At 45.1% G+C, this 15,043-nt stretch overlaps 1 protein-coding gene across 1 annotated transcript in view; it reads left to right on the top strand.

Annotated features, from left to right (window-relative positions):
* The window catches only part of LOC147890734 (intraflagellar transport protein 57-like), a 264,145-nt gene that overhangs the window by 32,644 nt on the left and 216,458 nt on the right, over positions 1-15,043 (top strand). The window contains exon 11 of the mRNA XM_087389811.1: positions 3,484-3,649. Within this exon, the coding sequence (XP_087245937.1) occupies positions 3,484-3,649 (166 nt within the window). The remainder of the gene's footprint in view (positions 1-3,483; positions 3,650-15,043) is intronic.

Genomic DNA, 15,043 nt, shown 5'->3' with positions numbered 1-15,043 from the left:
TGAATCCAGTGGCTCAGAACAGAGCATTGATGATGAGTTGGGTATTCCTTCTGTTGTTACACTTGGAGTAAGGAAGACCAGGGATGTTTTGAGAGCACCTGAAAGTGAGCCTATTTTGCGCAGGTCTACCAGGGTTAGGTATCCTGTGGATAGGCTGAAATATGATGGATTTACAGCCATTCACTATGCCTATTAGTCAAAGTGATACAGGAACCAGAACCCACTTCTTTTGAGCAAGCCATGGGAAATGAAAAATGGGAGAAAGCCATGGATGAAGAAATGGATGCCTTGGATGCTAATGCTACATGGGAATTGGTGCCTTTGCCTAAAGGCAAGAATGCAATTGGTTGTAAGTGGGTTTATAAGATCAAGCACAATGCAGATGGTTCTGTGAATAGATACAAGGCAAGATTAGTTGTCAAGGGGTATGCACAGACATATGGCATTGATTATGAAGAAACTTTCAGCCCGGTTGCAAGGATGGCAACCGTAAGAGCAGCCATTGCTATGGCTGCATCAAAGGGATGGTCTTTACATCAGATGGATGTAAAGAATGCCTTCTTGCATGGTGATTTGCAAGAAGAGGTCTTTATGGAGCAGCCAGCAAGTTATGTTCATGCTACTCATCCTGAGTTTGTTTACAGGTTGAAGAAAGCCTTGTATGGCTTGAAGCAAGCACCTAGAGCATGGTCTGACAAGATAGGACAGTATCTTGTCACTATTGGCTTTCAGATTTCCAAGGCAGATTTCTCACTCTATGTGAGAAAAACAGAGAAAGGGATTATGCTGCTGGTCATTTATGTTGATGATTTGATCATCACAGGTGATAGTGATGAAGATATCCTTTATGTGAAAATGCTATTGAGGCAGAAGTTTGAGATGAAGGATTTGGGAGAGCTGCGTTATTTCTTAGGCATTGAGGTGATTAGATCACCAAGTGGGATACAGCTCTTGCAGAGGCAGTATGGATTGGACATGCTGTCCAAATATGGGATGACAGGCTGTAAGCCTATTTCAGTTCCTTTGGAGCAGAATGTGAAGCTGAGCACAGATGCAGGTGAGCTTCTGGAAGACCCTACTATGTACAGACGCATAGTAGGAAGTTTGATTTACATGACTATTACCAGGCCAGATTTGAGCTATGCTGTTGGGTTGGTAAGTCAGTTTATGCAAACTCCAAGGAAACCGCATTTGGATGCGGCTAGACGCATACTCAGGTATGTGAAGTCCACATTGCAGTATGGACTATTTTATGAGGCTGGGGTTCAGATACAGTTGCATGGATACACTGATGCTGATTGGGCTGGTAGCATTTCTGATAGACGATCTACCAGTGGATATGTGTTCTCTTTTGGGAGTGCTGCAATCACTTGGAGCAGCAAGAAACAGCCTACAGTTGCCTTGTCGAGCACAGAGGCTGAGTACAGGGGTGCAACAATGGCTGCATGTGAGGTAGCTTGGTTGCATAAGCTACTCTATGATATGCATCAGTCTACAGATGGGCCGGTTGTCATTTATTGTGACAACATGAGCAGTATACACTTGGCAAAGAACCCAGTCTTTCATGCTAGAACAAAGCACATTGAGGTGCATTATCACTATGTGCGGGAGAAGGTTTTACTAGGTCTTATTGATCTAGCTTATGTCAGCACAGAGGATCAGGTAGCTGACATATTCACGAAAGCATTGGGCGCAGAGAAGCTGTGCAAGTTCAGAGACCTGCTTGGTGTGCAGGAATTGGGATTGAGCTCGAGGGGGAGTGTTGAGATATCGAGCTCCACTCGTGATATGCCAGGGTGACCGTTGTGTATTTATGTCACCGACTTGTTAGCTGGAGATGCGGTTGGTACACCGCCCACGAATAATAGCTGGATGACAGCTATCCTTATCTACTCTAGTTTGTGGCTCAGTTAGTATGCCACCTTAGTTAGTTGAGTTTGGTTTGAGACCCACATATAGGGTTCTTCTATTTCTTTGTACTAGAGTTCTTTTGGCTTACACAACTAAGAAGAGAAAAACTGTTTTCAGCCTCCACCTTTGTGTGTATTCCCCCATTGTGCATGTGAGAAAGCCGCAAGTGAGACTCCTTCCCTCTCTCCCACAATCTTCACAGACCCATCACTCTATTGGGCACTTTTTACAAGATTCTGGCGAAAGCCATCAGTCTGCGGCTATAGGTTTCTCTTCCAGATTTGATTTATGACATGCAGATAGGATTTGTGCATGGCAGGAAGTATTTTTTATAATATTTTCTCATTTTGGGAGGCCTCAGAATGGGCCATGCAGAGCCGCTAGAGATTGGCCATTCTACTCTTGGACTTTGAGAAAGCCTACGACAGAGTAGACTGGGATTTTTTAGAGGGTACTCTATCTCGCTTTGGTTTTTCATATGCATGGATTAGAGGAGTATCCTTTCTCTACAAATCAGCCCATAGCCAGGTGCTCATTGGGGGGGGAAGAGGGGACAGATTTTAGATTTCCAGATCAGTCCGCCAGGGTTGTCCTCTTGCCCCTTTTCTTTTTCTGTTTGTGGCCGAAGCTATGAGTATCTACCTTAGATCTCAAGCTGATATTTATGGACTAAGGCTTGCTATCCGCCCGGAAGAAGAGCTCCTGGATAGTAAGTTGGCAGATAACACGGCTGTTTTTTTGGATGCCTCCCCCAGGACACTCACTTCCTTCCGGACAGCCTTGGATTTATTTTGCATGGCTGTAGGTGCACACATTAATTGGCATAAATCCAATGGTTTCTGGATTTGCGATGATGACACCCCAGATTGGGGTAATGATATTGGCTTCACTTGGGTACAGAGGGGTGTCTCTGTCAGATATTTGGGCTGCCAGGTTGGGGTGGGCCTCTCTCCTTCACAACAGTCCGGTGTTGGAGAGTATCAGAAGAAAGATCCTTTTCTGGAGCTCAGCCAAACTTGACTTGGCTTCCAAGGTGCTGGTGGTTAACCAGGTTCTTCTAGCCACAACATGGTTTGTATGCTCTTGTTGGTGCTACTCTAGGGATTGTATCAATCAGCTTAAGAGGCCTGTACACCAAAACTTTTTATGGAGTGGTCTAGATGGCATAACTGATGTTACATGCTTAGCATGTTGTATTTCCACAGAAAGCTTGCTCTAGCGAGTTTCTTTCTTACTTAATAGAACTCTCCTTTTTGCAAAAAAAAAAAAAAATCCCAACAGGCTCATGTGTTTTAACAAAGCAAAACTAGTTGTTAGTGCATAAGAAAGCTTGACTTCTAGCATTGGAACATTGAACTAACCACTAAACATCAATTTTCTCCAGCTTCACATGTTCACTGATGCAAGGCAAGTGAAAGAAGACAGCACAAGAGAAGACACATCTGACCCCTTGAGGGATAATATGTAAGCATGTAGCTCTATGAGAAAACATAAATAAGTTTGTATACTTGAATGTGGATTTCAAAAGGGTTTAATTGAGGAATAGGAATCCTCTTTGAAAATATTCAACAGTCTTGTGCAAAAAATAGAATCGCTGAAAGTTAGCGAGTGGGATATAAAGGCACACTTACCAACTTTGATAGATCTTTGTAGGGACAAGCAGGCTGAAAAAAGAGACTGTTTTACAGAATCAAAGGAGGAGGCTGAACGTGTGGCACTTCAATTTCGTGTAGGAATAGTATGCAATTCAACTTACAAGTACCAATTTTTTGTTATGTGATAACATTTTGCAAATCTGCACTGGACTTTGCATGAAACTTCATTTTAAACTTTTGCATTGTAAAAATGATATCTCATATAGTATTTAGAAGCAAAAAGGGGTGAACCAATGTTTTAACTAAATGAAAATAGACAAAATGATCATCTTGATAAGTGCAAGGCAACAAGCCTTATTAGAGGACTAATGTGCCTAACCTCTTCTTATGTGTTGAAGAAAAGTTTTCATGGGGCCTTATGAGAACAAGATATAGAGCATGCAGACCTTGAGAGAGATTTATTACTTTTTCCTCATGAGAACAATCTTGGCACTAGCTTGCTAGCGTGCCACCTCTTCTCTCCTTATTTGCCTTCTACATCAGCACGTCCCTTTTTTGTGCCCATTCCACCTTGGCGGCCTTGGGAAGGTGTGCCTCCCTTGCTCTGGTTCGAGCCACCAAGCAGGCTGTCCCAAGCCACCGGGCAGGCTGTTTGTTGGCTGTTTTACCCTGCATTTCTTGGTTTAGTTTTTCCAGTATTTAGTAGCTTGTCACCCCTCCTAGGCATTAGCAAGGCTTTACACAGGTTTTGCATCACCTCCTTCCCACCTGAGGGCAAAACGGCCCCTCGTGGCGTTCACCAGGTCTTCAAGCCTTCCCTTGCTACTTGTGCCACCCTCACCCCCATTCCCAACCCTCTTTCTTCCCCACCCAGCCTTTTGGCGCTTTTTGTCAGCCCTTGAGCTACCTCTCCGAGCTGTGAGCAAGCCCATTCTAGCCTCTTTCCCTCTAAGCTGACACAAGTTACCATGGCTGGCCTTATCCTCATCCCATAACATTAGCAACTGAGATGTTTGTATGCCCATACATGCAAATGGTTTGAGAATCTAAGACTCTATATGGGTAGATTGCCCCCCTTTCAGTATAGCCTTGAGGCTCCCTATGTTCCACTCACTTACCACGAGGCCAACTAGGTTATTCGGGAGGATCTCTTATAGCTACATATATTCAAGACCTGGTTAGCCCCTAGCGAGCTTCCTATGAAGCTCAACGTCTACAGGGATCACTGCTTATAGATATCAGCGGAGGGCTTTATCAATCCATTGGGCGACACACAAATCCACTTCCCCCACTTCTTGAGGATTCCCATCGGACATTTCTATGTTTCGTCACATCATCTACAAATTGTGGGCGGTATGGGTTGAGGGCATACCTAGGGAGGGTTGCATTTGCACTTCAGGTGACCGATAGGAGATTGACTTAGAGGAGCATTTTACTTTCAAATGCCCTGTATACTATGCGATTTGAGTTCATTACCATTGTCTCTTTAAGGATGGATTTGGACCCCTCTCCAACCTCTTGTCATACCCAGATTAGAGATGTCTAGCGCCTTTGATTTATGAGGCCATACGACACAGGGACCAACTGCTCAAGGCATGTAGATTAGATCAGGGTGCACAGCTAGATCCCACCCAGAGTGTTTCATTGAGTTCTTTGAGCCAGATTACATGGACCAGCAAGCCCCAAGGAGCTGACATATCTGAGGCCTAGAGTGTGAGATACGGCAGACCCACCAACATGTCAAACTAGGCTTGGGGATCTCTCCTCCTTGTCCGTTAGACTAGATGCACGTCCGATTGGAGTGGTAGTGGCACTGGTCCGATGCAAGGCCACAACCAAGAGACCATAGTCGGCCACACATATTGACCATTGATAGCACCCTATCATGGGTTTTGTGGTACCGCAGCCCTGCATATCATTGGGGTATCCAGTGGGCTTGCTCCTCCACCAACATCTCAAGGACCATCACAGTGATGCCACACCACAACTTTCGTCCTCTTCATGAACTCCATAGAGGGTCCACCCATTCGACATATTGTATCTGGTTTCTCAATCTCAAAGACCTTCAGTCTTTCAAAGACTAGTAATGAACTTTCTTTGTTTCTTTCAGTTGGGCTACAAGCCTGAGATTTTTTATGAGTCTCTTCAGGGCTCTTTTTCTTTCTTCACCCATCCTTCTTTCCCTTCCCCTTTTCCTTGCCCCCCCACTTTTTCCCTTTCCATTTCTAAGAAAGTGGTGTTGTTTTTTCTTGACATAATGATTCAGATGGTGATTGTTTGGTTTGGCTAGAGGGACTTACATGGCAATTCCCTCGACACCCTCAGTGAATGAAAGCGGCCCTAACTATGGATAACTCTAACTAATTTAGCCTAGTTAGACAGTTCTCGACTAGTCCTTAAGCCCTAGAGCAGCACTAAGTTATTTCAAACAAGAAGTACTTGCTTGGGCTAGATCCATTCCATTTAGAAGTAGGGAGTACAATGTTGAGTAAATAGGAAAGTACAATGCTGAAATGAACAAGTAGGTACCTTTTAGAGTTGGAGAGAGAGAGAGAGAGAGATGTACTAACGTCTACGGGAAGTCTCACAGGCCTATGAGACAAATGCAAAGACGAAAAGGTAACTTATACAAGCCACTAAGGGCTGAAGCAAAGGGCTCACTAAGGCCCTTGCTGAAACCTAAAGTGCTAAGTTGGTAATCTCTGTTTGGCTTCCAGACGCACGCAAAATTGAGATACCTTTCTCGAAGCAGATTAATCAATAAACAAAGTAGTAGAAGTAGAAAATATCAAGAGAGTGTTAGGTGCTCAGAGCTAATGCTCCTAGTACATGCCCAGGTTCCATATATCCAAGTAACCTAGTGGCTCTCTGATGAGATGTGAGAAGCTCTCGTATCTGTATCGTTCGATCTGTCTATCGATGGGGCAGAGGGCGTGGTCTCCTTGATCTTTGTATTCGAAGGGCTACATCAAGGGTGACTCCTCGTCTCTGGCAGTCACCTCTGAGGAGATCTGAGATGGACCGCACCTCGATTGTGTGTGGCCCTCTCCGTGTCACATGTGGAGTGCGTGTCTCACGTCTAGCAGCATCGTGGTGGAGACTCCCACTACTAGTCCATGATGCTCTCGTCTCATCAAGCTCCTCTCCCTCAGCCTCGTCGGTAACTGACTCAGATGCATAGAAATCTCTAACAAGTGTATGTGCATTGTCAATCTCGGTAACTTGTGGCCTCAATCCTTACTGCTCTCTGGTCTATTGCATTAGTATATTTCTATGTTGTTGCATCTCAATCAAATAGAGCCCAACACAGACCTGATTGGAAAAATAGATCAACCGTTTGATTGGACCAAATCCATGCCCCACCTAGAAGAGGTAGTGATTTCATCCTCAGATCTCATAATAGACTGGGCAGATACATAGAAAGCACTTCTCTATCTCGATCTCCTCCATTTAGCATAGTGTGCAAGTCCTCTGTTCTCTGGATATGTCCGCATCTCTCTTTGCCTCAATCCTCAGCTGATGTGATGAGACTCGCAACTAACTGATGGCGATCCTTAATGCATGTGAGACTCTCCTGTCTTTGAGATACTGAGGTTTGATGACAAGACCATGCTCCGAGACCCTCAAGAAGTGGTCATGGTAGAACTAGATCTTGGTGGGGAACTCCTCTCCCCCCCAAGCCCTAGATGTATGGAGCTAGAGGAGGTCCAATCATATAATACAGTTGATCTCATCTCGTGGGATCATCTGGAGTGGTGCATCCAAGCTGTACCTAAAGGGGGGAAGTCTGTCCATTTGAATGCCTTGACTACCAAACTGTCATGTGCATGGATTGGTATCTGACGTGTACTGGGTACACAAGACTAGCTCAGGTAGCTTGGGGAGGCTTAGATCTAGGCAGGCTTGATTCTCGAGTTGAGTGGCAAGGGTACGAACCAGTTAGAGTTCTTCGCTATTTTTGGCGCTTGGGGCTCGAGTCTATAAAAGGGGCCCAGGGGTTGAGTTCTCAGAGAACCGATGGGAGCAAGTTTCATTCCCAGGTGCTAGGTATGATCCTGGATTGAGTCGCGGACGTGCGCCTGCATCATAGCATAGCCCAAGGCCCAGTAGCAGATCCCAGGATTCATAGCACCACCTGGTGGTATGGGACACCAGGCTGGTTAGGATCTGGTTGGGAGTTCGTGCCAGTAGCTCAGCTCGTGGCTCGGAGGGGACATCTCCTGATTCGGGATCACATCCCGTAGATGTCATGGTTGGGTGGTGAGTAGCCTGCTTAGTTTTCTCCCGTTGTGTGTGTTCTTGTGTTTGCTTACAAATCAGTCAGGGCTGCGCAGTGGGTTAGGTGACGCAAGTAGGTGCGCCATACGCTGGAGCGTGATTCGGCCAGGCAGGGGAGTGTGCCATAGGCTAGAGCGTGATTCAGCCAGGCAAGGGAGTGCGCCATTGGCTGGAGCAGGGTGCGGCCAGGCTGCTCGGGGAGGCTGATGCGAGAAAAAACCCTCCAAGTTGGGAGGGTGGGGCGAGAAAAAGCATCGACCCTCCAAGTTTGGGAGGGTGTGCATGCTAAAAAAAGCATCAACCCTCCAAGTTTGGGAGGGTGGGCTTTTCTAGAAAGCATAGCTTCCTAGAATAGCTACACCATGTCCTTTATAGCCTGGCGATATCCCAAGCTCAGCCACAGCTTATGCTAGTGTGCACAAGAAGATCCCTCTACACCTCTAGCGGATGTTCGTCACCTAGGTACGGTTTGCAGCAGATTACCGTACGGTATAGCCAGCAGGGGGAGTCTCCGGGTTCACCTACTCGAGCTGATCATCAGCTTTGAACCCTTCTTCTCGGCCAGCTTCTCTTCTTCCGTCACCTCTTCTTGGGACAGTTTTTTTCCTGTGCTCCACTCTCCTTCCAGCTTCGATTCCACCAGTCACTTCTCTTAGTTCGCTACTCTTTTCAGATCAGATTTCAGACATGGCTGATTCTATAATTTCTGAGTTTGCCATGGGTGACCAGGATTTGGACTACCCTGTGGAGGAAGACCAAGGTCTCTATGACGATCTGATTATGAAGAAAGCCTTCAGTGAATTCACCACTGCTCTTGATGGAAAGTTTGAGCAAGTTAATGCGAATCAAACGGGGTTGACACAGCAACTCCAAGGGATTCAGACTACCCTTACACTTCTGACTAGCACTGTCCAGGCGCTTACGCATGTGGATGCCATGGTTTTAGTGTTAGGTCCGAACATCACTCCAGATTCTTTTCCCGGAGATCAAAAGTCTCGTACCAAGGAGGTTGTTGACACTTGGTTGCACAAGTGGCAAGTACACTTCCAGTTTCACCCGTACCCAGATGACAAGAAAATATAGCTTGCAGCCGGGTTCATGCCAGGAAAGGCTTTATTATGGTGGAAGGAACTCCAACCCAAGCCTGCAACATGGATAGATTTCGAAGGGGTCTTCAAGAAAGAGTTTCTGAAGACGGAGGAAGATTATGATATCGTAGGCAAGCTCAAAGCCCTCGATATGTCCAAGCTGAACTTGACTTTTGAAGTTTATCTTCAGAGGTTTTGGGATTTGTAGACCAAGGCTACAAAGATGGATCTAGTGACCTTGTTAGGTTTCTTTGTGGATGGTTTGCCTGATTCCTAAAGTTACAAATCAAGAACAACAAGTGTACCACGTTGCAAGAGGCCATGAATTACGTGCATATTTATGATGATACCATGGCCAGTGCAAAGGGAACCATAGTTTCCGACACGAGTGCGTAGAACAAACGGAAGTTCTTCCAGTCTACCACTGGTACCGGGGAGACGAAGTCTATAGACAACGCCTCCAAGAAACACTCGACTCAGGCGAAGAATGGTCGTGCCCGTTTCCTTCATACCTTGAAGCTAAAGAAAAAAGGATGTTGCTTCTTCTGCGAGGAGCGGGGCCACACTAAGAATGATTGTCCTAAGTGCAAGAACCAAAAGCAAGCGCTGGGACCGAAGTTCCAGGCGGGTCCGGGTACCAAAGCTAAGGGAGCAAACCAAGTTTCGATGACAGGTATTTCTGTAAATGTCATTACCTGCCCACTTTTTTGTAATTGTACTTTTAATACTTCGTTATTTGGTTCCCATGATCTTTTCCCAGTTTATGGAGAAGTTAGGGACCAAAGAGTTCACATTCTCTTTGACCTGGGCAGCTCTCACAACTTTGTTAATTACAAACTTGTGCAGAAGATGGGGCTGTCCACGATACCTAGCCATCACACCTATGAGGTGCAGCTTCCAGCTGGGAAGCAGTTTTGGGATCGCAAGATTGAAGTGCTTTCTATCCGGATTCAAGAATACACAGCGGCTCTAACGTGCTATCTTATGCACTTGGAGCATGTGGACTTGTTGATCGGAATAGAGTGGTTTAAAACCCACGATATTCGGATTGGATGGAAGGACCATACTCTTTCTTTTTTGGATAAGGACACCCAATTTTGTATTCGGTGTGATAATATTCCCTCTTCTCAGGGACCTATTGTATCTACGATGCAGCTTCGGAATATATTAAACACTTCTCATTATGATGTCTATCAATGTGTTTTGATTCTGCTTTCGTCATTTATTGTCTCTGTAAATAACAAGAATGATATAAGTGCGTTTGAACACCGAGAATTGAGAACGTTGTTAGATGATTTCAAGAATGTATTCCCTGCTCAAATGCCGGAAGGTTTACCTCCAGAATGGGCAGTAGATCATCGCATAGACTTAGTACCTGGGGCTCAACCTATTAGTGTTCCACCTTATAGGATGAGCCAGTTTGAGGAGGATGAGTTAGCTTCACAGCTACAGGATTATTTGAATATGGGCTATATTCGCCCAAGTAAATCACCTTGGGGAGCACCTGTCCTCTTAAGGAAGAAGAAAGATTCTACATGGAGAATGTGTATAGATTATAAACGATTGAATAAAGTGACAATTAAGAATCGATACCCTCTACCTCGTTCCAATGATCTGATAGACCGTTTGGCCAGAGCAAAGTATTTCACTAAGATTGATTTATGTACGGGTTATCACCAAATCCGTATCTATGCAAAACACATAGATAGAACCACATTTCAAACTAGGTATGGCCACTACGAGTTTCTTGTATTACCTTTTGGTTTGACCAATGATCCTGCCACCTTCTAGCAAATGATGAACGATTTGTTCCGAGATTTTCTGGGCAAATTCGTTGTAGTGTTCTTAGATGACATGTTGGTATATAGCCGAACGCTTGAGGATCACATAGGACACCTCCGAATTGTCTTAGTTATTCTAAGACAGCATAAGCTCTATGCCAAGATGAGTAAATGTGACTTCTTTATGAAGGAGATCATTTACTTAGGACACAAGATTTCTTCTGAAGGTATTAGCATTGATCTGGATCGTATCCAGAAGGTTTTAGAATCGCCTATCCCTCAAACTGTGAAACAACTTCGTTCTTTCCTAGGATAAACGGTATTTCTACGGAAGTCTGTGCGTGATTATTCACATATCACGGCACCCCTGACAAACATATTGAAAGGTCGTGGATGCAGGTCTACCCAGCCGATTTCTTGGAATGATGCATTGAACAAGGCTTTTAAAACCTTGAAGTTTTCTATCAAGGAAGCACCCATTCTTGCATTACCCGATCCTACCCGGCCTTATGTTTTAGAGGCTGATGCGAGTGATTTTGCGATTGGGGCAGCTCTTTTCCAAGAGGGCAGACCTGTAGCTTTTTAGAGTAGGAAGCTAGACGACACCCAATATCGTTGGCCCACACTAGAAAAGGAACTCTATGTTGTAGTGTATGCCCTTAAGGTTTGAGACACTACTTGTATGGTTCGAAGTTTCTTGTATTGACTGATCATCAATCAATTAAGTATGTGTGTGATGGGTCTGAATGGAGGAAACGGAAAGCTAGATGGGCAGAATTAATGCAAGATTTTGATTTTGGTTCATTGAATAGTGTGGCGGATGCCTTAAGTCGAGTCAAATTTGTAAATGCTATGTCATTTACGGAAATATCCTCAAACCTATTTCAATCCTTGAGAGGGCTTTACGCAACTGATAGTCATTTCAGTTCTTATTGGCAGAGAGTCCAGGATGGGAGCTCCATGGTTGACCAGGACTCAGGGATTGTGCCACCTATGGTACAAGCAGCCGGAGGTCAGTGGATGATTAGGAACGGCTTGCTGTTCCGGAATGGAAAGATTTGTGTGCCAGATGTTATGGAACTTAGATCCAAGATTCTCTGGGAGTGTCATGATGCTCCTAGTGCTGGACATTCTAGGTATACATCGGACTCAGTCTCTCGTGAAGCATACCTTTTATTGGCCTAAGATGCGTGCATTTATTGAAAAATATGTAGTAGGTTTCCGGGTTTGTCAGGTTACTAAGGCAAAACGCCTTAGAAGCGCGGGTTTATTACAGCCACTGCAGATTCCAGGTAATAAATGGGAAAGTATTTCCATGGATTTTATTACTGGTTTGCCTCGAACGCGCAAGGGTCATGACTCCATTTGGGTCATAGTCGACCATATGACAAAAATGGCTAGATTCTTACCTACTAGAACAACTATTTCAGCTGTTCAGCTAGCTCACGAGTTTGTGGACCACTTGTTTAAGTTGTATGGTTTGCCATCTGACATAGTCAGTGACAGGGACTCAAAGTTTACAAGTAACTTTTGGACAATTGTTTTTGAGAAGTTAGAAACTACTCTAAGTATGAGTTCCTCAGATCATGCACAATCCGATGGCAGTACAGAGAAGGTTAACCAATTGGTTGAAGATATGCTTCGGGCATATGTATCTAAGAGACAGTCTTCATGGGAAGATTATCTACCTATGATAGAATTTGCTTATAACAGTGCAAAGCATTTGAGTACTGGTTACAGTCCTTTTATGCTTATGTACGGGTTTCAACCTAAGTCACCAGTTATGGTTGGGTTAAAAGGGATTCAAAATGATGCTGCAAAGAACTTCTTGCAAGACATGCAGGAAATGTTGCAGTTTGCCAAGGAGTCTATTAGAAGTGCCCAAGATCGAGACAGATTTTGTGCTAACAGACATTGTTCACCTAGAGAGTTCTGTGAAGGAATGATGGTATATTTGCGAATTCCCAAAGAGCCTAAGTACTGGTTTGGTTTCGAAATTATCCCCCAGATATTGTGGTCCGTTCAAGATCATTAAAAGAATTGGACCAGTTGCATATCGACTAGAATCGCCTCCTGATGTTAAATTACATCCAGTCTTTCATGTCAGTAGACTGAAAGAAGTCTTGGGTACGGATGATCAACTTGTTTCTCCTCACGAGATAATAGAAGTTACAAATTTGACTTTATATTCCACACGAACCTGAGTGTATTCTTGAATTTCGTGAAAGAAAGATTCAAAATAGAACTATCACGGAATATAAGATCAAGTGGAAGGATCGTGTTGAGAAGGATGCAACATGGGAGACATTACAAAACCTCCAGAGAACATTTCCAGGTTTTTTAGCGAACTCAGGAGTCAGTTCTTAGAGGAGGGGAAGTATGTCATGTGCACGGATTGGTATCTGACGTGTACTGGGTACACAAGACTAGCTCAGGTAGCCTGGGGAGGCTTAGAGCTAGGCAGGCTTGATTCTTGGGTTGAGTGGCAAGGGTACGAACCAGTTAGAGGTCTTCGCTATTTTTGGTGCTTGGGGCCCAAGTCTAGAAAAGGGGCCCAGGGATTCAGTTCTCAGAGAACCGATGGGAGCAAGTTTCGTTCCCAGGTGCTAGGTTTGATCCTGGATTGAGTCGCGGACGCGCGCCTGCATCATAGCGTAGCCCAAGGCTAGTAGTAGATCCCAGGCTTCACAGCACCACCTGGTGGTATGGGACACTAGGCTGGTTAGGATCTGGTTGGGAGTTCGTGCCAGTAACTCATCTCGTGGCTCGGAGGGGACATCTCCTGATTCGGGATCACATCCCGTAGATGTCATGGTTGGGTGGTGAGCAACCTACTCAGTTTTCTCCCATTGTGTGTGTTCTTGTGTTTGCTTACAGATCAGAGGTTTCAAGAGTGCTGGGACGTGTCACAAACCATGTGGATACATACCATGCTATATTAACACCGCTCTCTGCTAGTCGTCTAGACGACTCCAATGCTAACCTTGGTAATCTCCACTGGGGTAAGGCCTAGGCCCATACTCCATAGAGGAATGCCACTGTTTGAAAGATGACATCAATCTAGAGAGGGGTCATGGCGAACTCTGCTTGTATAATCTGATGGGGGACTGAGGGCTTACTCCAAATCATCCTAGATCCCATGATCACCTCTAGCCTCTCCAATCTCCTCAACTCTGTAGCTGAAATATCACTCCCCCAGAAAGGTGTTGCATACATGGCAGTTGGCCTCACCAGTGTGTCAAAATTCCAACCCTTCGTCGAAGGGTCCTGGAAGTCTGCCTGGAAGCATCACCTCTCTAGCCAGGCCAGAGCACCATACCTGCATGGGTCATCGTGAAACTTGGTCCGGTGAACACTACCTCCAAATATGTGTAAGATTGCACTATCTCCACAGGCTTGTCATGGTATGTGAAGCTATGGCGACGGGATGCTGCTCTCCTTCAAGGATGAGGTGGCATTTTCAGCCGCCACCCGAGATTTTTGTTTGCTCATTCTGAGGTGTTTTTTCTCATGCTCGACATGATGTACTCCTGCACTTGAGCTTGCTCTACGGTTTTTATTCATACTTAATGAAGTACTTTTCTTGAAAAAAAATTATATATCATAACCTTGGTTTTCCCAAGGTTAACTGTCAAGTCTCTCTCTCTACAGAACATCTCTAGAGCCTCTAGATGTTTCTGCAGTCCATCTGCTGAGGATGATATGAGGACTATGTCATCTGCATACAACAATTTTTGCACCATTAGGTCAGCCAGAAGTGAACCCTCTCCACCTACGCGATCAACAAAATAAGTGATCTCGTCAATATAGAGCACGAAAAGAGACGCTGAGAGGGGGGCAGCCTTGTTTCACTCCGATAGTGCTCTCAACCTAGTCTGATAGGCCCCTTGGGGCATGTACCTTCCCTGTGACGAACTCATATAGACTCATGACCCCCCAAATCATGATCTCTGGGAGCTGCAACTCCTGTAACCTCATAATCAGGGGAGAACGTGGGACAATATCAAATGTCTTACGAAAGTCTATGAAGCAAGTGTGGACTTTTTGATGCCTCGACTTTGCCTCCTCAATAATAGCCCTCAAGGTGAAAATGTGGTAGGGTGGAGTGCTTTCTCCGAAAACCTGCCTGTCCAAGAGCTCGCTGCCCATGACCCTCAGTGTGGCTGCTGATCTCCCTCTCTAGTAGAGCGACCCATATATCTTAGCCAAAGTATGGCCAATCATAAGAGTGTGGTAGTTCCCAATGTCCATGGGATCACCTGCCTTGTGTATTGGTACTATGGTGGTGGTGATCCAGGTAGACAGGAAGCCATGGCATACGGCATGGTTGAACAGTTATGCTAGGATCAGGGTCAAGACGTCCTGTCCATGTGCAGAGTGTTCAGTGTGT

This window comes from Dipteris shenzhenensis, chromosome 18 (genome assembly GCF_047967505.1).
Source record: "Dipteris shenzhenensis isolate YYH24624 ecotype China chromosome 18, Dip_SZ_1.0, whole genome shotgun sequence".
Taxonomy (NCBI): domain Eukaryota; kingdom Viridiplantae; phylum Streptophyta; class Polypodiopsida; order Gleicheniales; family Dipteridaceae; genus Dipteris; species Dipteris shenzhenensis.
The sequence above is the reverse complement of the archived record's forward strand: the minus strand, read 5'-3'. Positions and strand labels throughout refer to the sequence as shown.